Here is a 24,044-nt window from a genome sequence, read left to right as displayed (position 1 = left end):
CACAAGACTCCTGGGTCAGATACAAAGAACTTTATGACCACACAGCAGGCAACACATGCAACATGTTCATTGGTTCCTGAATCATTTCCTGTTGCTGTTGTAACAAAGGACCACAAACTCAGTGGCTTAAAGCAACCTACATTTATTCTCATACAGTTCTAGAGTGCAGAAGTCTAAGATCAGTGTCAGTGGGCTAAAATCAAGGTGTCATCAGGGCTGTGTTCCATACAAAGGCTCTAGGGAAAGATCCATTTTCTTGCCTTTTTCAGCTTCCAGAGGCTGCTCACACTCCTTGGCTCAAGGCCCTGTATTACTGTCACCTCTGCTTCCACTTTACATCTCTGTCTCTGACCATCCTGCTTCTCTCCTATAAGGACATTTGTGATAACATTGGATTATCTACAGTAATCTCCCATCTCAAGATCCTTAACTTAATCACACCTGCAAAGTCCCTTTTGCCATGCAAGGTAACATATGCACAGGTTTTAGGGATTAGGAAAGGACATGTTTTTTTTTGGGGGGGGGCGTGAATTATCCTACCACATTCTTCTCTTTGGCCCCAAAGATTCATGTCCATCCCACCTGCGAAATACATCCATCTTATCCCAACATCCTTCAAAGTCTCAAATATTACACCATGAAATCAAAGTCCAACATATAGTCAAAATAGTATCAGCTCAAAAGTCCTAAATGACATCATCTTATTCATCTAAGTCAGGTATGGGTGAGACCCTTTGTATGATCCATCCTGGGGAAAAATTCTCCATCTGTGGACCAGTAAAACTAGAAACAAGTTATCTGTTCATAAAATGCAATGGTGGGACAAGCATAGGATACCAGTTCTAGACATTCCTGTCCAAAAAGGGAGAAACTGGAAAGGAGAAAGGAGTCACCAGTTCCAAGCAATTTCAGAATTCAACTGTGCTAATTCTATTAGGTTGCAAGGCCTGTAAATAATCTTCTGTGGCACATGGCTGCCCTCTGGGCCTGCAGCTCTACCCTTGAAATTGTCCTTCCTTTTTCTTGAAGGGTAGAATGTATTTGTAACTGAGTAGTTTATCAACCTGTTCCCTGAATGTAAAATTTGGGGGAGTCTGCCAGCCTTCTTTCCCCTTGTTCTGTCTCTGTCCCCAAGTTGGCAGTGTTTCTGCTGGTATAACATTCTCAAGAACATTGTGAGTCTCCTCAATATGTCACATGTGCTCATTCTATCAGACAAGAGGCGTAAATTGCATCACAGAGTCATTCTTTCTTGAGGCAGGGGCATGACCTTTGGTAAACCAAGCCAGTCAGGATAAGGCAACTTCTACTTTGACCAAAGAGCAATTGTCTAGAGAAGGAGGCACTAGTAGGCCAGCATCCCCAGCAGCTGGGAATAACACACTGGATAGTAAAATCTGGGTAGGACACCACCAGCACCCTTATAAACAATAACAGGTGACATTTATTGGGCACTAAGTAGCCTCTGTGTTAAGTTAATTTTTTGTAAACTTACGGTGAGAACTCTCAACACAGAGGCTTAAAGAATCCTTTTAAATAGGAGTTAAGTCAGGATACTTCTCTGCTCAAAATCCTGCAATGGCTTCTCGTTTCACTCAGTGAAGAAGCTGGAGTCCTTGCAATAACCTCAAAGCTTTCCTCCCCCCACCCCCTCGGCTGATCTCATCTCCTGTCCCCCAACCCCGGTTCACTCTGCTCCAGACACAATGGCCTCCCTGCTGTCCCATGAAGACAGCAGACATGTACCCATAGGGCTGTTACCCTGGCCGGTCTCTCTGTCTGGAACACTCTTGCCCTAGATATTCACATGGCTCCTCCCTCACTTACTTCAAGTCCTTCCACAAATGCCTTTTGTTGTGGGTCAGATCGTGTCTCCCCCCCCGCCAAATTCATATGCTGAAGTCCCAACCTCCAATACTTCAGAATGTGATCTTATTGGGAAATAGGATTGTTGCAGATGTAACTGGTTAAGATGAGTTCATTAGGGTGGGCCCTAATCCAATATGACTTGTATCCTTATAAAAAGGGGAAATGTGGACACATAGACGTGCATAGAAGGGAGATGATGGATGGGAAGATGTAGAGAGAAGATGGCCATCTACAAGCCAAGGAGAGAGACCTGGAACAGATTCTCCCTCCCAGTGTCGATTCCAGTCCTCAGAAGGAACCAACACTGCTGACACCTTGATTTCAGACTTGCAGCCTCCAGAACTGTGAGACAATAAATTTCTGTTGTTTAAGGCACCCAGTTTGTGGTTCTTTGTTACAGAAGCCCTAGCAACAAATACCCCCTTCTCGATGTTCTTAATGAGGCCAACTCTGGCCATCTCACTAAATTGGGGACTGCATTTCCCAGACCATATTCTATTGCTCTTTCTCTACAGCGCTTATCACCTATCATACTCTACAGTTCATGTGACTATTATGTCTGTTGTTTATTTTCTGCTCCTTCTACTAGAATATAAATTCTGCAAGGACAGGGATCTTTATTTTGTTCACTGATAGGTCCCAAGTGGCTTGACCAGTGCCTGGAACACAGTCAGTGGTCAATAAAAATTGGCTGGATGGAGGGAGAGACTGTTTCTTATATTTACAGGTCAGAGAACTAAGGCTCTGGGAAATTCAGTATTTTGCTCAGGCACAGAACCAGTAAATGGCCAATCAAGCTGGGTGTCAAGTAAATAGTGAATGTGGGGAAGGCTTGAATGATTCCCTTTCTGTTGGTTAATATCTTTTGTTCTATCTCTGACTTTTGACCTTTCTCTGTTATTCTTTTAGACTTTCAATCTGTTTTAAGTTTTAATTTTGCTTTGTTTCAGATTAACAAATGAAATTTATAAATTTTAATTTGTGAGTTTATTTCATCTAAATATACTGTGATTACCAATGATGTTTTATTTCTAGCATTTTATTTTGTGATTTCTATTTACTTTGCTCTTCTCCTTTCCTGCTTTATACCTTGCAGTGGTGGTTAAGAGCATGGGGTCTAGAGATAGCCTGTCTGGGCTTGGTTCCATCACTTGCTAACTGTGCAGTCTTCACCAGGATACCTAATCTCTTTGAGATTCACTTCCTTAACATATAAAAAGGGATACTATCCACCTCAAAGCTTGTGAGCCTTAAGTGATGAAATATATAAAGAACTTTTAGAATAGTGACTGGCCTACTCTGAAGGCTTTATTTTGGCTCCATTATTTTTATTCTCTTTTTAAACAATTATTTTAGAGATTACCCTTGAACTTTAATGAACTTACTAGATATTGCAAGTTAAAATGTTGTTTAACCCACCCTGTGAATTGTTTTATTATTAGTGTATTTTATTTATTTTTAATTTATATTGGAGTATAGTTGATTTACAGTGTTGTGTTAGTTTCAGGAATACATCAAAGTGATTCCGTTATGCACATACATATATCCATTCTTTTTCAGATTCTTTCCCCATATAGGTTATTACAGAATATACAAACAGCTCATGCAGCTCAATATCAAAAAAACAAATGACCCAATCAAAAATTGGCAGAAGACCTAAATAGACATTTCTCCAAAGAAGACACACAGATGGCCAAAACGCACATGAAAAGATGCTCAACAACACTAATTATTAGAGAAATGCAAATCAAAGCTACAATGAGGTATCACCTCACACCAGTCAGAATGGCCATCATTAAAAAGTCTACAAACAATAAATGCTGCAGAGGGTGTGGTGAAAAAGGAACTCTCCTATACTGTTGGTGGGAATGTAAATTGGTGCAGCCACTATGGAGAACAGTATGGAGGTTCCTTAAAAAACTAAAAATAGAATTACCATATGATCCAGCAATCCAACTCCTGGGCATATATCCAGAAAAATAAATAATTTGAAAATATACATGCACCCCAATGTTCACTGCAGCACTATTTACAGTAGCCAAGACATGGAAGCAACCTAAATATCCATCAACAGAGGAATGGGTAAAGAAGATGTGGTACATGTATACAGTGGAATACTACTCTGCCATAAAAAAGAATGAAATAAGAGGGTGTGGAGAAAAGGGAACCCTCTTGCACTGCTGGTGAGAATGTGAATTGGTTTAGCCACTATGGAGAACAGTATGGAGGTTCCTTAAAAAACTACAAATAGAACTACCATATGACCCAGCAATCCCACTACTGGGCATATACCCTGAGAAAGCCAAAATTCAAAAAGAGTCAGGTACCACAGTGTTCATTGCAGCTCTATTTACAATAGCCCGGAGATGGAAACAACCTAAGTGCCCATCATCGGATGAATGGATAAAGAAGATGTGGCACATATATACAATGGAATATTACTCAGCCATAAAAAGAAACGAAATTGAGCTATTTGTAATGAGGTGGATAGACCTAGAGTCTGTCATACAGAGTGAAGTAAGTCAGAAAGAGAAAGACAAATACCGTATGCTAACACATATATATGGAATTTAAGGAAAAAAAATGTCATGAAGAACCTAGGGGTAAGACAGGAATAAAGACACAGACGTACTGGAGAACGGACTTGAGGATATGGGGAGGGGGAAGGGTGAGCTGTGACAGGGCGAGAGAGAGGCATGGACATATATACACTAACAAACGTAAGGTAGATAGCTAGTGGGAAGCAGCCGCATGGCACAGGGAGATCAACTGGGTGCTTTGTGACCGCCTGGAGGGGTGGGATAGGGAGAGTGGGAGGGAGGGAGACGCAAGAGGGAAGAGATATGGGAACATATGTATATGTATAAGTGATTCACTTTTTTATAAAGCAGAAACTAACACACCATTGTAAAGCAATTATACCCCAACAAAGATGTTAAAAAAAAAAAGAATGAAATAATGCCATTTGTAGCAACATAGATGGACCTAGAGATTATCATACTAAGTGAAGTAAGTCAGACAGAGAATGACAAATATCATGATATTGCTTATATGTTGAATCTAAAAAAAGGTAAAAAAGAACTTTACAAATTTACAAAACAGACTCACAGACATAGAAAACAAACTTATGGTTACCAAAGGGGAAAGGTGGGGAGAGGGATAAATTAGGAGTTTGGGATTAACATATACACACTACTAGATATATAATAGATAAGCCACAAGGACCTACTGTGTACTACAGGGAACTCTACTCAATATTCTGCAATAACCATTGCATTTTATATATCAGATGTTATATATATTTTATTTACATAAGTTCTGTTTAGTTCTTTTAAAAAATTGATTTTTTTCATGATGTCCTGATTTTTCATGTTTTCTATGATTTATTTTATTTTTTTAATGATTCATTCATATTTATTTTATGCTCTCTTTTAGATTGTTTCATAATTTTAGGCTCCAGAATACTAATCATCCTGGTTTTTGGGGTAAGCTACTTCTTCCTCATGGCCAGTTATTTACTTCTATTTTTTGTCTTGTGTGTGTGTGTGCGTGTATGTATGTGTACTGTATGTAGTGTGAGCTCTCCAGCAAGCATTATTTTTTCCTATGATTGTCCCATACATTCTGCTTTATAAAAGTTTCCCCAGAGAACAATTTTGTATTGCTTATCCTAAGGCCCCAAGTAATTTGATCAATCTGGAATTGTTATGTTTTTTGCTTGGGAATTCCTGAATCATAAATAGAGTATACATTTGAATTCCATATCCACATGAAACATGGGCTTGGAGTTTAGATTTTTTATGGGAGACTTTTTTCCTAGAGACCCTGGAAGCACCAGTTTCTTCATCCCTTTCCTGTGTGTGTGTGTGTGTGTGTGTGTGTGTGTGTGTAGTTCATTCAGTCTCCCTTTCAATGAAGGGGCAGCTCATCCAATAACTTTTATGAGGGAGGTTTCTATAAAGGAAGTCTCTACATCTGGTATGAACCCTTTTTTTTTCTAAATAGACATTATAGCCCTATTCACTGCAGATTAAAACCCCTTCTCTCCAGAGTGTTGTGGCATCAGCTTACAAACTTGCCATTCTGGCTTTAAGTGTCCTCTTTATATGTTACCTGGGAATTTCTCTCTCCTTCATAGTTAGCCCTATATTATTTTTGTTGTTGTTGTATTTTATCCAGCATTACTAAAAGTTTTACTTAAAAGAGATCCAAATCAGCTCAATTCACCATGTTTTCCAGAACTGAAAGCTTCAGTTCTAGAGTATCAGTTTGATTTTTTTTAAAAATAGGTGCCAGTGTACTTCTCTGGTGAACATCTTTATACTGTCATCTATTTTCCCATAATTTCCTCTGTTTTCTTTAATATATTAAAGGTAATTATTGTATAGTCTTTATTTTTAACTCTTTACATCATCTGTGGGTTTGCATGTATTGTCTAATGTTTCTTATTCTCATATTATCAATCATGCAGTCTTGACACTTTTCATGTCTAGAAATTTTTTATTACTTGGCAGATATTGTGAGTGAAAAATCCATTGATGCTACATATGTTATCTTCCATGAGAGAAATTCCCCTGCCCCTTCCTGTTAGGCAGACAGAATGAGGGGCTATCATCTCACTCCAGTGAGGCATTGAGGTGGGTCAGGACTGAATTGCTTTTTCTTAAAATAGTTTTGGGGTATACTTGGCAAAATAATTTTTAACACTTTTAAAGTATACAATTTAATACATTTGACCTAAGTGTTTCTCCAAGAAACCATCACCACAGTCAAGACAATGAACACACCCATCACCCACAAAAGTTTTCTCCTGCCCTTTTGTAATCCCTCCCTCCCCATCTCTTCCCCTGGAACCACTGATCTGCTTTCTATCACCGTATATTGGTTTGCATTTTCAAGATACTTGTATGAATGGATTCATGCAGTATCTATTCTATTTTGTCTGACTTCTTTCATTCAGCATAATTATTTTGAGATTCATCCATGTTGTGTGTATTAATAGTTTATTATTTTTTTGCTGAGTAGTGTTTAGTGCTGAGTTATTGCTGAGTAGTTCATTGTGAGTAGTGTTTAGACCCTACTTGTTTAAACCCTAATTTGTTTATCCATTTACTTGTTGATGGATCTTTGGGTTATTTACAATCTTGGCTACTATAAATAAAACTGCAATGAATATTTGGTTACAATTCTTCGTATGGACATATGCTTTTATTTTCTAAAGCACCTAGAAGAGGAATGTCTGGGTCGTATGGTAGATAGGTGTTTACCTTTTTTTTTTTTTCGGTAAGGTGTTTACATTTTTAAAGAAACTGCTTAACAGTTTTCTAAAATAAGTGTATTACTGTAAATTCCTTACAGTGTATATGAATTCTTATTGCTCTACTTCCTTGCCAATGCTATGTAAGGTCAGTCTTTTTAATTTTATTCATTCTAGCATGTGTGTAGTAGTATCTCATTGTGGTTTTCAATTGCATTTCACTAATGATTAATGGCATTCAGCATCTTTTCATATGCTTATTATCCATCTGGATATCTTTGTGAGGTGTGTTTTCAAGTCTGGCTCATTGTCATATTGGGGAGTTTGCTTTATTATTGAGTTTTGGGAGTCCTTTATTCTGGATATAAATTCTTTATCAGATATACGATCTGCAAATAGTTTCTATGGCTTGTCTTTTCATTTGCTTAACAATGTTTTTGAAGAGTTTTGAAGACTGTCTTCATTTTGATAAAGTTCAGTATATCAATTTCTCTTTTAAATGGATCATACTTTTGGTATTATAGCAAAGAAATATTTGCCAAACCCAAGTCATAAATGTTTAATCTGATGTGTTTTTTTTTCTAGAAGTTTTACAGTTTTAGATTTTCTATTTAGATCTATAATCCATTTTGAGTTAATTTTTGTGTATGCTGTGAGGTATGGAGCAAAGTTCATTTTTTTTTGCATATGAATATCTAATTCTTCCAGCACTATTTGTTGAAGAGATCCTTTCTCCACTGATTTGCCTTTGCACCGTTATTGAAAATCAGTTGTCCGTATATGTGTTGGTTTAGTTCTGGACATTCTATTCTGTTCCATTATTTTATTTGCCAGTTTTACACTAATATCATACTTCTAGATTACTGTAGCTTCAAAAAGTCTTAAAATCAGATAGTGTAAGTCCTCCAACTTCATTTTTCTTATTCAAAGTTGTTCTGGGTACTTGGGATCCTTTGCATTTTTATATGAATTTTAGAATCAGTTTTTAAATTCACTTCCTTACATCCTGTTCTGCCAAAATTCCACCCATTTCTTTGGCCATCTCTTTTCCAGAAAAGGCTCTCCAGATCCCAGGTGAAAGGAATTTCTCTTTCTTCTGTGCTCCATTCACACTTCATAATACTTTTATTGCATTTATTCATATTTGGCTAGATGTACTTTTCTGATCTTTCCTGCCATATAGTAAACCTTTCAAGATCAGGAATCTTGACTTTGTTCCCTTTGTCTGCTGAAAAAACTAGTTTTATACGTTGCAGGTGTAAGCCCTGCATTAACAGATGTCTGCAGAAAACATCTAGCTCATTTCCTGCATATTGTCAAGGAATCCAACAAATTTAGAATTGCTTATTCTATTGTTTATCTCCAAGATGGCTCTTTCTTTATCATTTCTATTACTACTACTGCACTTTCAAAGAAGAATGGGATAATTATTTTCCAAATATCAAAACATAGTATAATTGACTTGTGGTGCTAACTACATGCAGCTGTGTCTTAACAATCTACTTATTGTTCACATACTCCCTCACTCATTGAACTTTTGGGAAAATGTTTATCCTTAATGATATCTTTGGCTGTCAGGGCAGCAGTACCTCAACTCAGACCTACTGTATTTCTAATAGTTCCCTCCAACCCTACTCTAGCCCTCCACTGGGGGAACAGCAGTTATGCCCTCTAAAAGCTTATTATTTCTCAGGAAGAGTTTCTGTATGAAGTATAATCATGTCCTTCTTATGCGGACATTCAGCCCAGAGATCCGGCAGCAGGGGAAAATGTTTAGCCTGCTTTTTGTAGAGACTAAACTGTTCCATACTTATTAGGAACAAGTACAATGAGGAAATTGTTTTAGCACCTAACAAATTAGCGGCATAACTGTATGATCGCGGAAATCAGCTTTCCCATCACGCTCAGGCCTTATGTTGATGTGTCACTTACCTTGGGTAATGTTTTCTCCAGTGAGCAATGTAAGGTTCAAGACACTTAAGAATGGCTTTTTGTTTTCTTCTTTAGTCTTTCCACATTCGTTACATCTGGTGAGATCATATGGATCCTGTTTATATGCCGCCCAGCACTAATCATTTTTTAAAGGATCACATGTTTAAAAGGCTAGCAGACAATTAGTTGGAAGATAGAAATCTTCTTAGAGTTTTGTCCTAAAGTAAAATCTTGGTTAGTGGCTAAAGAAAATTCACATTAAAATCTTAAATACAGTAATATAAAAATTTTTTAAAATGCTGAACTATTGGTTGATTCCATTAAACACTATAGCAGTTAAGCCTGTTTCTGTGGCAGCCTTAAAATGATTCCCTCTTTATCAGAGTCCTTGAGAGGCCCCTGCCATCATTGTCAATATCATCAATCATCATCATTAAGGAACTGATTCCTCTAGGAGATTCTAGGAAAATAAAGAGATGGGTAGGGGGTGTATGTGTGTGATTGTGTGCATATGTAATGAGAACAGTGATCAGACATTAGATGCAGGATACAAGTTCCATTTAGAGAAGATTTGATCATGAAATCCTGATATGGATGTGAACAAAGGAAGTGGTGGGAGTGAGATGGCCAGTGGAAAGGAGGAGGAAGTGAGCAGAGGTGGGAGTATAGGTGGCTCGGTTAGAAGATCTGCACATTGATGTGAATGAGGGGAGTATGGTGGGCAAAATAATGCCCCTCCCTCCTCCACAAGGTGGCCAGCTGTGAAAATGTTCCTGTACATGGCAAAAGGGACTACAGATATTTTAGGACAAAAATCTAAGAGGATTTATACCTTCTAATAAATTGTCTATTAGCCTTTTAAACACGTGATCCTTTAAAAAAAGATCAGTGTTCGGCTGCAAATAAACAGAAGTCATATAATCTCACCAGGTGTAACGAATGTGGAAAGACTAAGGGAGAAAAACAAAAAAGCCATTCCTAAGTGTCTCAACCCTTACATTGCTCACAAGAGGAAACATTACCCAAGGTGAGCGTCACATCAACATAATACCTGAGTGTGATGGGAAAAGAGGATCCTGAGAGGAGGCCATGGGAAGAGTAGCCTGGATTATCCAGGTGGGCCCAAGTTAATCACATGGGTCCTTAAAAGAGAACACTTCCCAGCTGCTTTTAGAGTCAGAAGGGGATGTAACCGCAGAAGAACGTTCAGAGAGATGCAAGCTTGCTGGCGGTGAAGATGAAGCGGAGAGCAAAAGCCGAGGGATGCGGGTGGGCTCTGGAAACTGGAAACGGCAAGGAAACATTCTCTCCTAGAGCCTCCAGAAGAAACGCACCCTGCTTTCAGCCCGGTGAGAACTGTGTTGGACCTCTGACCTCCAGAACTGTAAGGTGATAAATCTGTGCTGGTTTAAGCCATTAAGTTTGTGGAAATTTATTACAGTAGTACAAATAGTAGTAACATAGGGAGGATTTGTGTAAGAGATTAGAAGTCTGCTGGAGCGGGAGGCTGGGGTAAGGATTCTGGCATTTACACCTAAAAAACAACAGAGTGAAGTGGGAAGGGGAAATGCTCAAGCAGAGCTGGCAGTGCTGTTTGGCGGACTATTTGGAGTGAGGAGAACACTGGAGCAGAGGAATCAATTAAACCTCTACCAGAAAAATAAGGAGTAAAATGGTGACAGGGCTTCAGTGGTGGTGGACATGGGAATGGAAAAGGACATTGATATAAGCATTATTCTGAAGAAATTGGCCTCAGGTTTGATGACTCCATGTTGGGAAAAGTTACTCAATGTATGGACTGAATGTTTGCGTCCCCTCAAAATTCATCTGTTGAAACCTATTCCCCAATGTGATGGTATTAAGAGGCGGGGCCTCTGGGAGGAAATTAGGTTTCAATGCGGCTGTGAGAGTAGAGCCCTCCCGAATGGGTTAGTGCCCTCATAAAGGTCCCAAGAGATCTTGCTTCTCTCTCCTCTCTGCCAGGTGAGAATACAATGAGGAGACAGCCAGGAAGCAAACCCTCACCCAGATACCTTGATCTCAGACTTCTCAGCCTCCAGAATTCCTTGTCTAAGCCACCCAATCTATGGTAATTTGTTACAGCATCCCAGATTGACGAAAAGGGTCAAGAATGCCTTAGAGTTTGGAACTCATTGGAGAATGCTGCAACTCAGGGGAGTGGGCAGCTGGTTTCAAACATGCAGACTTTAATTATGAGAACAGTGGGTAATTCTGGCAGGAATTAGGAACAGGGGCTGGCACTCAGGAGAAATGAAAGGTAGGGATCAGACCCAATGTTACCCTGCTGGTAGTGGTGGCTGTACCATGAGTATGAGAGTAGATGTGATCTCTGGGGATTGGAGGGAGCAGAGGGTTGTATGTAGGTGGAGGTGAAAGGACAAGAGAAGGTGATAAATCTATTAAGCCCCTGCTATGTATGAGGGACTAGGCTGCTATGAAGGCTCTGACCCCAAGCCAGGGGAGTGAGCACCTGCCTGATCTTATTAGGGTTCCTTGCACGTGGCCTTAATAATGAGCAAGACAGGTAAGACATGGGCATGCAAATATCTTTGATCGCTGACACTGCCTGGAGGCAGTGGGAGAAAAAACCAAGATGCTTCATTCCACTCAGGCTTCTCCAATGAGCAGGCTCAATTTAACCCTTTTGTCAACAGTCCTTCTCTAATGACTTCACTTTTGCCTGCCTCACATATCCTTCCCCCAAGTACCTTCTAGATCCTTCTCCAAGGAGTTAACACAGACCACGTACAGTTCTATGATCTGTCCTCTGCATCAGGACTTTCTCATGGTAATATCAATACCCTAAGGTGGGGACCATTGGCAGGCCACCAGGAGTTCAAGAGCGGGCCAAGCTCACTGAGACTAGCTCCACTGGACCAGACTCCTGCCGTGTTCCTGCCTCTTCGCTTTTGTGCTCCAATGATGCACACCTGGTACAATTATCGCACCCCCCCCACCCCCGTTTTTTGTCCCCTTTTCCACAAAATCTCGTCTCTTGTTACTGAATTTACTAACAACCCATTTTATTCTACTAGTGGAACTTGGTGCCTCTCCCCCTTTCCTCTGAGATTAATACTGCCCTTCAAACTGATTTCTTACAACAATCCTAGAGAGTAGGTGTTGGTGGGAAAAAATTTTTCCCCGTTTGCACTATTTAAGTAGTGGTGATGGAAGCTTTCAGCAAACCTGGAGAGAAAACTGGGCTTACTTTGGTTTAGAGGGAAGGAAATAGGTTAATTTATGCTAGGAACTAATCCCTTACCAAGCTGGACAGGTGCTGAGAAGGAATACATGTGCTTTTCATTAAAGACTCTTCCATAGAAACTGAAAAAGGCTATAATTAACAGGTTCAAATACTAAAGTAGGATTTTCCGTAACTTGGATTAGAAAACTTTCAAACTTCACTCTTCCAACCATTGCTAAGGGGCTCTTCAAAGTAGGAGGCCATTGAATAGTTATGTAACTACAAAGTGTCCAATTCCAAGTAAGTTTACCTGTTATATAACATGCCTGCAGATATTAGACCTACCCAGTTAGAGCCCTTAGGAAGTATGAGTGGGAAAGAGGAATGGATGTTTCCATCTCCTTGGCATTTAGTCACAAATTTAGGATTTTTCTAATATAGAATGGGACCCTAATACTAAAGCCTGGATTTCTGAGGGTTGATGGGTAGATACTAGTTATGGAACGCTGTGGGCTCACAATAGATCCAATCAGAAATCTCTGCACAAAAGCAGCAGTGAGAGCAGCAACCATGTATCTTCACCAGGTTCCTGAAGGGAAGGCCTGTGGATGCAGGTGTCCTACGACATTGTGAGGGAGATGGAAGTGGTAGAAGAGGACTGATAATTTCTGGAGTCTGAATCTTCATAAAAGCTTTCCTTTTCAAGATGGCCTAAATGTGTCCACCTTCTGTGTTCTCATCCTAGACCCTCAGTGCAATAACTAAGGGATGGGGTATGGTCCCCAAGGTTTCTAGTTGTAACTAATAGTTCTGATAGTACGTATGGACCTTTACTCTGTAAGTAAAATTGAAGCTGTGCCATGTGCACAGCTTATTCCAAATTGGAATATGGAGTCCTCATCAATATAGGATGTACTTTCTCTGTAAGTGATAATCTAATGTCTGTACTTCTTGTGTTTCAGAATCAGCTGTGTTTGTGCTTAGAATGAATGGCCCATGGATAGTCAAAAAAACAAACGGGGGCGGGGTGTAGTTATAAATCAGCAGATTTGCAAATAAAAAAATTGACAAAAGCACACTCAAATAATAACCAAAATAGTTTATAACTTAAAATTCTTTCACATAAACAACAACAAACTGTAATTAATGCTTTCTACCCTCTTAGGAAAAGGACATTAAAAATTCTGGACATTAATTGCATTCCTTTAATTTCCACATTTCACATTTGCTACCTATAATTTCACTAAGATTTATTTCAACTGTCCTTTATAAAGCATTTCATTTTGTAATGATTATTCTAGAACTGCACTTGCTGGCATGTAGTTACTGAGCACTTGGAATGTGCTGGTCCAAACTGTGATGTGCTATAAATGGAAAACTTGCCAGATTTGGGGGACTTAGTATGAAAAAAAGAATGTAAGAACCCAATTTTTATATTGTTATTTTAGATATGTTACATAAATTACCAAAATTAACTTCATTTGTTTCTTTTTATCTTTTTAAATGTGGCTACTAGAAAATTTAAAATTACATGTGGCTCACACGATCCTTCCACTGGACAGCACTGGGCCAGAACATTTGAAAACAAAGTAGCTACAGCTTTAACTTACCAGTTATCTTATATGCCCACTATCTTCTTTTGGAAATGAAATTGTAAAACAAAAGAATAATCTGGCTACCTTTATGCATGCTTTTAATTTTTTCTAGTGAACATATATTTACTTTTTAAATGAAGTAAAAATGTTATATTCTGTTTACAACCTTAAAGTTACAAAAAAGGGACTGACATTTAAGACATGTAGCATGAAAGATTAAAACAGTGAATAAATCAAATTCCCCTATTACTTGTGAAATATATTTTGCACTTTTGTATCAGGTGCAAAATGAGGCACCTAGAGGTAGGAGTGGAAATCTGGGAGAACACGAGAGTTCACCTATCTACTTGTACAGAAGTTACAACTCTCATCAGAATGATCACGGAAGCGCCACTGCTCCAGTGCCTGTCCGAGCCTCTGTGCTCACATTCCTCTCTGTGTCTCTGTGGGAAAGAGGAGCTGTCCTTCTGGCCAGGAATTAAGAATACACACTTAGTCAATGACAGTGAAGTATTTGCAACTTCGTTTTCTTTGCATATCTAGCACGAAAGTGAGACCTTTTGCAATAAATCTCACTAGTTCTAGTCACCTGACAAAAAGGGACTTGTCCATAAATTATCTAAAATGTGACTAGTTAATGATTTTCAGTAAAATACACCATTAATGCTGCTCTTTTTTTTCCCTCCTAATTGGTAAAGGGTAATTTATTTTGAAATGTTGCTTTTGTGTTCTGGCAACATACTGTTAACACTTTTTTCAAAAGCCTCCTTCTGACGGAGACCCCATCCACCGTCCATCTTCAGGCCTTTCTGTGAGGTCACATGAATATGCGAGTTTCTAGTAATACTCTGGTGCCTTCACTTCTTCTGCCAAAGCAACTGGCATGACCAACCCCTGCCGGTGCAGCTCTCGGAGAACATCCAAAATCGAGTCTAACTCCGTGCGGAACTTGTCCAGCTCACAATTCTTCAACTGTGCAAGTCTTTTCCATTTCTCAATTTCTTTGTTTTGCTCAGTTTCTACTACTTGGTGTGTCTGCTGTATTATCTGCAAATTAAAAAATGCCAAATTACTTCTAGAGTTCATAGTGTGGGTGAAGAACCTCTAATAGCCTCAAAGAGCTCAAGTGGGACGATGCTGATGACGGTAAACCTGTGACCTATATATCAGAGGGGAGGGAGGCAGAGGGAGGGGAGCATTACCTAACGGGCCCCGCTGGGTCAATAAACAGGCTTGTAAGTGAAGAGTAAGTGGGAATTTTAATATCTAATTCTGATAGGGAGTTATGGAGTTTAGTCTTTTTCTTTTAAGCCATGGTGGGGGGAGGGGGGAAGGGTACCATTTAAAGCATCCAATACCTTGGAATGAATCCAAACATCCCCAAAATGCTGTTTTTGTTTTTTTTTAAGAATTTTTTTTTAAATTTAATTTTTGGCTGCATTGGGTCTTTGTTGCTGTGCGCAGGCTTTCTCTAGTTGTGGCGTGTGGGCTCAGTAGTTGTGGCTTGCAGGCTTTAGAGCACAGGCTCAGTAGTTGTGGCGCATGGGCTTAGTTGCTCCGCGGCATGTGGGATCTTCCTGGACCAGGGCTCAAACCCATGTCCCCTGAATTGGCAGGTGGATTCTTAACCACTGCGCCACCAGCTAAGTCCCTAAAATGCTGTTCTTAAGAACAGTACTTGGGATGCAATCAAGACAGTTTTAATGCAACACGTGTCATTAATGAACCATACATTGTAGCAGCAGGAATTGTATAGGATAAAAGCACATACATCTATCATGTGCCAGGCTTGGCTTTAAGCATTTTACATATGTTAACATTTAATCTTGCCAACACACTAGGAGATATTCTACATATTCATCCCCATTTAACAGGTAGGGAAAGAGAGGCACAAATCAACAAAAAATTAATCTGCCCTAGATTCACACAGAACCCGTTGCAGGCAGAGTCACGATTCACACCCAGGCAGGGTGGCCCCAGAGTCCCTGCTCTTAACTACCACACTAGACTGCCTTGCTTATGTGGGTCAATTTTTTTCAACTGTGAAATGAGTGTACCTTGTCCAGTAGCTTACAATACTGTTCTTATAATTTCAAAATATGTCATCATAAGGGAATCATTAGTCACAGGCACTTCAAACCACAGAAAGCTATAGACATACAAAAACAGTTAGGGCAACAAAGCCAATAATGTTGCCAAACATTACACCCGCTGAACCTCTGCAATAAAATTTTTTTTTAATTTATTTATTTTTGGTTGCATTGGGTCTTTGTTGCCGCGTGGTGTGTGGGCTTCTCACTGCAGTGGCTTCTAGTTGTGGCACGCGGGCTCAGTAGTTGTGGCGCACAGGCTTAGTTGCTCCACAGCATGTGGGATCTTCCCAAACCAGGGCTCGAACCCATGTCCCCTGCATTGGCAGGCAGATTCTTAACCACTGTGCCATCAGGGAAGCCCAATAAAATTTCCATTTATAATTCTGCCTGGCTACAGAGTAGCTTCATAATTCTAAAATGAAAGAATTTCAGAAGTACTGTATAAACACATGCTTGAGTTAAGCGGAATACAAAATGCTGTATGAATTTTCAATTCTAAGTTTTAAACTTTGAAAATTTTGGATGTCTATTATATATTGAAATTCGGCATTTAACCATAACTAACATAACACTGTATAAGTTTAAGGTATACAGTGTAGTGACATGACATATGTAAAGGCTGTGAAATGACTACCACATTAAGTTTAGTTAACATCTGTCACCTCACGTAAGTTTCAAAATCTTGTACTGGAAGTTTTAACCTTCTGACCACCTTCCCCCAATTCCCCCGCACCCTGCCTCTGGCAACTGCCAATCTGATCTTTGTTTCAGCGTGTTTGGGGTTGTTTAGAGTACACATGTAAGATTACATAGAATCTGTATTTCTCTGTCTGACTTAACATAAAGCCCTCAAGGTCCATCCATGTTGTTACGAGTGGCAGGGTTTCTTTTCTTTTTTTTTTTTTATGGCTGAATACCATTCCATTGTATGTATATATAATATGTCACATTTTCTTTACCCATTCACCCACTGATGGACACTTAACATTATTTCCATGTCTTGGCTGATGTAAATAATGCTTCAATGAGCACTGGCTGCACCAATTTACAGTCCCACCAACAGTGCACATGGGTTCCTTTTTCTCCACATCCTCACCAATACTTGTTACTTCTGTGTTTTTGATAATAGCCATTCTTTTTGATATAGCTCACTGTGGGTTTGACTTGCATTTCCCTAATGATTAGTGATCTTGAACACCTTTTGATGTAGCTGTTGGCCATTTAAATATCTTCTTTGTAATAACGTCTATTCAGGTCCTTTGCCCATTTTTAAATTTTTTTTTTTGCTCTTGAGTTGTGTGAGTCCCTTGAATATTTTGGATATTAGCTCCTTATCAGATGTGTGGTTTACAAATATCTTCTCCCACTTCATAGGTTGCCTTTTCATCATGTTAATTATTTCTTTGGTTGTGCAGGCTTTTTTAGTTTGATGTAGTCCCATTTGTTTATTGTTTATTTCACTGCTTGTGTTTCAGGTGTCATATCCACAAAGGATCTATGCCAAGACATGTCAGGGAATGTTCCCCCTATATTTTATTCTAGGAATTTTATGGTTTCTGGTCTTACTTAAGTCTCTAATCCATTTAGGATTAATATTTGTGTGTGGTGTAAGGTAAGGGTCTAGTTTCAGTCTTTTGCATGTGAATATCAAATTTTCCCACAACCATTTATAGAAGAAACTGTCTTTTGTCCAAAGAGTATTCTTGGCTCCCTTATCAAATATGTATGCATGGATTTATTTCTGGGTTCTTGATTTGATTCCATTGGTCTACGTGTCTATTTTTAATGCCAGGACCATACTGTTTTGATTACTACAGTTATATATTTGTATAATATAGTTTGAAATTAGGAAATGAGATGCTTCCAGCTTTGTTCTTCTTTCTTAGGATTACTTTGGCTATTTGTGGTCTTTTGTGGTTCCATACAAATTTCAGATTGTTTTTTCTATTACTGTAAAAAATGCCATTGGAATCTTGACAGGGATTGTAGTGAATCTATAGATGGCTTTGGACATTTTAACAATATCAATTCTTCTAATCCATGAACATTGAATACCTTTCTATTTGTGTCTTCTTCAATTTCTTTTATCAATGTCTTATAGTTATCACTGCACAGATCTTTTATCTCCTTAGATAAATTTATTTCCAAGTATTTTATTGTTTTTGATATTATTGTAAATAGAATTGTTTTATTTTTCAGATAATTTGTTGCTAGTATATAGAAACATTACTGATTTTTGTATACTGATTTTGGTATCCTGCAACTTTACTGAATTTGTTGACCAGCGGTTTTTAGGTGGAGTCTTTAGGATTTTCTATATATAAAATAATGTCATTCACAGAGACAATTTTATTTCACCCTTTACAATTCTGATGCCTTTATTTTTCTTGACTGATTGCTCTGGCTAAGGCTTCTAGTACTATGCTGAATAAAAGTGGTGAGAGTGAGCATTCTTTTCTTGTTCCTGATCTTAGCAGAAAAGCTTCCAGTCTCTCACCACTAAGTATGATGTTAGCTGTGGTCTTGTTATCTATGGACTTTATTATGTTGAGGTACATTCATTTTATACCTAATCTGTTAAGACTTTTTTTTTTTATCATGAATGAGTGTTTAATATTGTCAAATGTTCTTTCTACACTGATTGAGATAATCATATGATTTTTATCTTTCAGTTAATGTGGTGTATCACATTTATTGATCTGCATATGCTAAAGCATCCCAGGAATGAATCTCACTTGATCATCGTGTATGATCCTTTTAATGTGCTGTTGAATTTGGTTTGCTAATTTTTTTTTTAAAACAAGGAATATATGCCTTTTGGGAAATAACTATATCCTGATACAGTCATCTTCTATACACTGACAGTGGTAATACTGGTAGTATAAGTATGCCTTGGTGTAGGTGGGTCATGAAGGCTTCCCCTTATATTCACTATAATAGAACTCAGAGCTGAGAGCAGCTTCCAAATAGAAAGGAAAAACACAGGTTTAAAAAGTCCCTTTCACAAGTGCTACAAGCATTAAATTTGTTCTGTAATTTCAATTCTGAAAAAACCCACAAAACCAAAAAACATTACCCTGTAGCTTCTTACAAGCATCTGTACTGTTAATCTAGGAAATAAGTCTCTCCAGAAGATGCAAAGGTTTCACTATATGTGCTGCTAGAGCAGCCTTTTGACTTCACTGTTCCTTTTTTATTTTTTTAACTTTATTGGAGTATAGTTGATTTACAATGTTGTGTTAGTTTCAGGTGTACAGCAAAGTGATTCATTTATATATTTATACATATATTCTTTTCTTTTCAGATTCTTTTCCCATATAGGTTATTACAGAATATTGAGTAGCATTCCCTGTGCTTTACAGTAGGTCCTTGTTGTTATCTATTTTATATATAGTAGTGTATATATGTTAATCCCAAACTCCTAATTTATCCCTCCCCAACACATTTCCCCTTTGGTAACCATAAGTTTGTTTTTTGAAATCTGTGAGTCTGTTTCTGTTTTGTAAGTAAGTTCATTTGTATCATTTTTTTAAAAAATTAGATTCCACATGAGTGATATATGATATTTGTCTTTGATTCATTTCACTTAGTCTGATAATTTCTAGGTCCATCCATGTTGTTACAAATGGTATTATTTTGTTCTTTTTTACGGCTAAGTAATATTCTACTATATATATATATATGCCATGACTTCTTTATCCATTCCGCTGTCAGTGGAGATTAAGGTTGCTTCCATGTCTTGGCTATTGTAAATAGTACTGCTATGAACACTGGGCTGCATGTATCTTTTCAAATTAGTTTCCTCTGGATATATGCCCAGCAGTGGGATTGCTGGGTCATTATGATAACTCTATTTTTAGTTTTTTAAGGAACCTCCATACTGTTCTTCAGAGTGGTTGTACCAATTTACATTCCCACCGACCGTGTAGGAAGGTCCTGTCCCCTTTTCTCCACACCCTCCCCAGCATTTATTCTTCATAGACTTTTTGATGATGGCCTTTCTGACTGGTGTGAGGTGATACCTCATGGTGGTTTTGATTGGCATTTCTCATGTTGAGCATATTTTCATGTGGTTTTTGGCGATCTGTATGTCTTCTTTGTCTATTTAGATCTTCTGTCCATTTTTTTTTATCGGGTTGTTGGTTTTTTTTTTTATATAGACCTGCATAACCTGTTTGTATATTTTGGAGATTAATCCCTTGCCAGTCACTTCGTTTGCAAATATTTTCTCCCATTCTGTGGGTTGTCTTTTTGTTTAGTTTATGGTTTCCTTGGCTGTGCAAAAGCTTTTAAGTTTAATTAGGTCCTATTTGTTTACATTTGTTTTTATTTCCATTATTCTAGGAGACAGATTCAAAAAGGCATTGCTGCAATTCATGTCAAAGAGTGTTCTGCCTATGTTTTCCTCTAAGAGGTTTATAGTATCTGGTCTTTAATTCATTTTGAGTTTATTTTTGTATATGGTGTTAGAGAATGGTCTAATTTCATTCTTTTACATGTAGCTGTCCGGTTTTCCCAGCACCACTTATTGAAGAGACTTTCTTTTCTCCATTGTATATTCTTGCCTCTGTTGTCATAGATTAATTGACCACATGTGTGTGGGCTTATTTCTGGGCTCTCCATCCTGTTCCATTGATCTATGTCTGTTTTTGTGCCAGTACCACATTGTTTTGATGACTGTGGCTTTGTTGTATAGTCTGAAGTCAGGGAGCATGATTCCTCTAGCTCTGTTCTTCTTTCTCAAGATGGTTTTGGGTATTTGAGGTCTTTTGTGTTTCCATACAAATTTTAAAAGTTTTCGTTCTAGTTCTGTGAAAAACGCATTTTGATAATGCGTTTATTTGACAGGGATTGCAATGAATCTGTAGATTACCTTGGGTAGTATAGTTGTTTTGACAGTATTGATTCTTCCAATCCAAGAACATGGTATATCTTTCCAACGGGTTTAGTCATCTTCAATTTCTTTTGTAGACTTTTGGTTTGCGGTTACTATGAGGTTTTGATATTGCAGTCTATATATATACAAGATTGTTTTAAGTTGCTGGTCTCTTAATTGCAAATACATTTCTAATATCCTGAATTTGTACTCTCCTCTTCTCAACAACTGCTGGTTCTGATATCATATTTGTGTGTGGATGATTTCCTACCTTTACTTATATTTGCCTTTACTGGTGAGCTTTCCCATTCGTAATTTTCTTTTTTTTTTTTTCTTTTTTTAAACATCTTTATTGGGGTATAATTGCTTTACAATGGTGTGTTAGTTTCTGCTTTATAACAAAGTGGATCAGCTATACATATACATATGTTCCCATATGTCTTCCCTCTTGCGTCTCCCTCCCTCCCACTCTCCCCATCCCACCCTTCCAGGCTGTCACAAAGCACCGAGCTAATATCCCTGTGCCTTGCGGCTGCTTCCCCCCAGCTATCTACCTTACTACGTTTGTTAGTGTGTATATGTCCATGACTCTCTCTCGCCCTGTCAAAACTCACCCTTCCCCCTCCCCATATCCTCAAGTCCGTTCTCCAGTAGGTCTGCGTCTTTATTCCTATCTTACCCCTAGGTTCTTCATGACATTTTTTTCCCTTAAATTCCATATATATGTGTTAGCATACGGTATTTGTCTTTTTCTTTCTGACTTACTTCACTCTGTATGACAGACTCTAGGTCTATCCATCTCATTACAAATAGCTCAATTTCATTTCTTTTTAAGGCTGAGTAATATTCTATATATATATATAGTGCCACTCCCTTGTGGCCTGCAGAGTTTCTGCTGAAAAATCAGCTGATAACCTTATGGGAGTTCCCTTGTATGTTATTTGTTGCTTTTCCCTTGTTGCTTTTAATAATTTTTCATTGTCTTTAATTTTTGTCAGTTTGATTAATATGTGTCTTGGTGTGTTCCTCCTTTGGGCTTATCCTGCATGGGACTCTACTGTACTTCCTGGACTTGAGTGTTTCCTTTCTCATGTTAGGGAAGTTTTTGGCTATAATCTCTTTGAATATTTTCTCAGGCCCTTTCTCTCTCTCCTCCTTCTGAGACCCCTATAATGCAAATGTTGGTGTGTTTAATGTTGTGCCAGAGATCTCTGACACTGTCCTCATTTCTTTTCATTCTTCTTTCTTTATTCTGTTCCACAGCAGTGATTTCCACCATCCTGTCTTCCAGCTCACTTATTTGTTCTTCTCCCTCATTTATTCTGCTATTGATTCCTACTAGTGTATTTTTTCATTTCACTTATTGTACTGTTCATCTCTGTTTGTTCTTTAAATCTTCTAGCTCTTTGTTAAACATTTCTTATATCAGTCTGTGCCACCATTCTTTTTCTGAGATCTTGGATCATGTTTACTATCATTACTCTGAATTCTTTTTCAGGTAGATTGCCTATCTCCACTTCACTTAGTTGTTCTTGTGAGTTATCTTGTTCCTTTGTCTGGAACATATTTCTCTGTCATCTCATTTTGCATAACTTTCTGTGTTTATGGTCTCCTTTCTGCAGGTTGCAGGATCGTAGTTCCTCTTGCTTTGGGTGTCTACCCCTGGTGGGTGAGGCTGGTCCAGGGGCTTGTTGTGCAGGCTTCCTGGTGGGAGGGACTGGTGACTGCCTACTTGTGGGTGGAGCTCAATCTTGTCCCTCTGGTGGGCAGGGCCACGTCAAGTTGTTTGTTTAGAGGTGGCTGTGAGCTCAGTATGGCTTTAGGCAGCCTGTCTGCTGATGGGTGGGGCTAAGCTCCTATCTGCTGTTTTTTTTGCCCTGAGGTATTTCAGCACTGGAACCTGCAGGCTGTGGCCTGTTGGCTAGGGCCAGGAATTGGTACCAAAATGGCAACCCCTGGGATAGCTCATGCTGATCAGTGTTCCTGGGGCCTCTGCCACCAGTGTCCTTGCCCCCCAATGAGCCACAGCCAACCCTCGCCTCCCCAGGAGACCCTACAAGACCCACAGGTAGGTCTAGCCCAGGATTCTATGGAGTTACTGCTTTGTGCTGGGAAAACTTGTGTGCACCCTCCAAGAGTGGAGTCTGTTTCCCCAAGTCCTGTGGAGCTCCCACAGTCATGTCCCACTGGCCTTCAAAGCCAAATGCTCTGGGGGTTCCTCCTCCCAATGCCAGACCCTCAGGCTTGGGAGACTGATGTGGGGCTCAGAACTCTCACTCCTGTGGGAGAACCTCTGTGATAATAATTATCGTGGGGCTCAGAACTCTCACTCCTGTGGGAGAACCTCTGTGATAATAATTATCTTCCAGTTTGTGGGTTATCCACTTGGTATGTATGGGATTTTATTATGTCATGAAAGTGTCCCTCCTCCTGTCTCATTGTGGCTTCTTCTTTGTCTTTGAATATAAAAACATCTTTATGATAAGTTCCAGTCTTTTTTGTTGATGGTTGTTCAGCAGTTAGTTATGATTTTGGTGTTTTCATGAGAGGAAGTGAGCTCAAGTCCTTCTACTCTGCCACCTTGTCCAGAATTTGAGGGGCTGTCTTTAGTTTGGATGCTTGCTGCCTCTTTCCTCAGTGCATGCTGGCCATTATCCCCTTGATATGGGGTGCGCATGCACGGCCCCTTGCGTGCTTCTTGGACAGTGGGGGCAGCCCTTGGTGCCTGCTCAGGGGTCCCCAACGGGTGGCTGCAGCCCGTGCACTCCCAGGACAGGGGGCAGTGCTTGGTGCCTGCTTGTGGGTCTCTATTTTTTTTGTTTGTTTTTGAGAATTGTTGCATCTATATTCATCAGGGAAATTGGTCTATTGTTTTATTTTCTTGTAGTGTCCTTATCTGGCTTTGTTATCAAGGTAATGCTGGCCTGTAAAATAAGTTTGAGAGTATTCCTTCCTCTTCTACTTTTTGGAAGTTTGAGAAGGACTGACATTAATTCTTTAAAAATTTGATAGAATTTACCAGTGAAGCCATCTGTTCCTGGAATTTTCTTTGTTGGGAGACTTTTGATTACTGATACCATCTCCTTACTAGCATGCTCTTTTCAGAATTTTCTATTTCTTAATGGTTCAGTCTTAATAGATGGTACATTTCTAGCAATTTATCAATTTCCTCTAAGTTGTTCAGTTTGTGGGCATTTTTTTTTTTTTTTTTTTTTTT

At 38.9% G+C, this 24,044-nt stretch overlaps 1 protein-coding gene across 1 annotated transcript in view; it reads right to left on the bottom strand.

Annotated features, from left to right (window-relative positions):
- Window positions 1-13,383: 13,383 nt before the first annotated feature.
- Window positions 13,384-24,044, bottom strand: part of CEP162 (centrosomal protein 162) — a 98,053-nt gene continuing 87,392 nt past the window's right edge. Inside the window, exon 27 of the mRNA XM_024733726.1 lies at window positions 13,384-14,905. Within this exon, the coding sequence (XP_024589494.1) occupies window positions 14,696-14,905 (210 nt within the window). The 3' untranslated portion in view covers window positions 13,384-14,695. The remainder of the gene's footprint in view (window positions 14,906-24,044) is intronic.

The sequence above is a fragment of the Neophocaena asiaeorientalis genome, unplaced genomic scaffold, assembly GCF_003031525.2.
Source record: "Neophocaena asiaeorientalis asiaeorientalis breed wild unplaced genomic scaffold, Neophocaena_asiaeorientalis_V1.1 scaffold248, whole genome shotgun sequence".
Classification (NCBI taxonomy): domain Eukaryota; kingdom Metazoa; phylum Chordata; class Mammalia; order Artiodactyla; family Phocoenidae; genus Neophocaena; species Neophocaena asiaeorientalis.
Note: the sequence above shows the minus strand (reverse complement) of the source record. Positions and strands in the feature narration are given on the sequence as shown.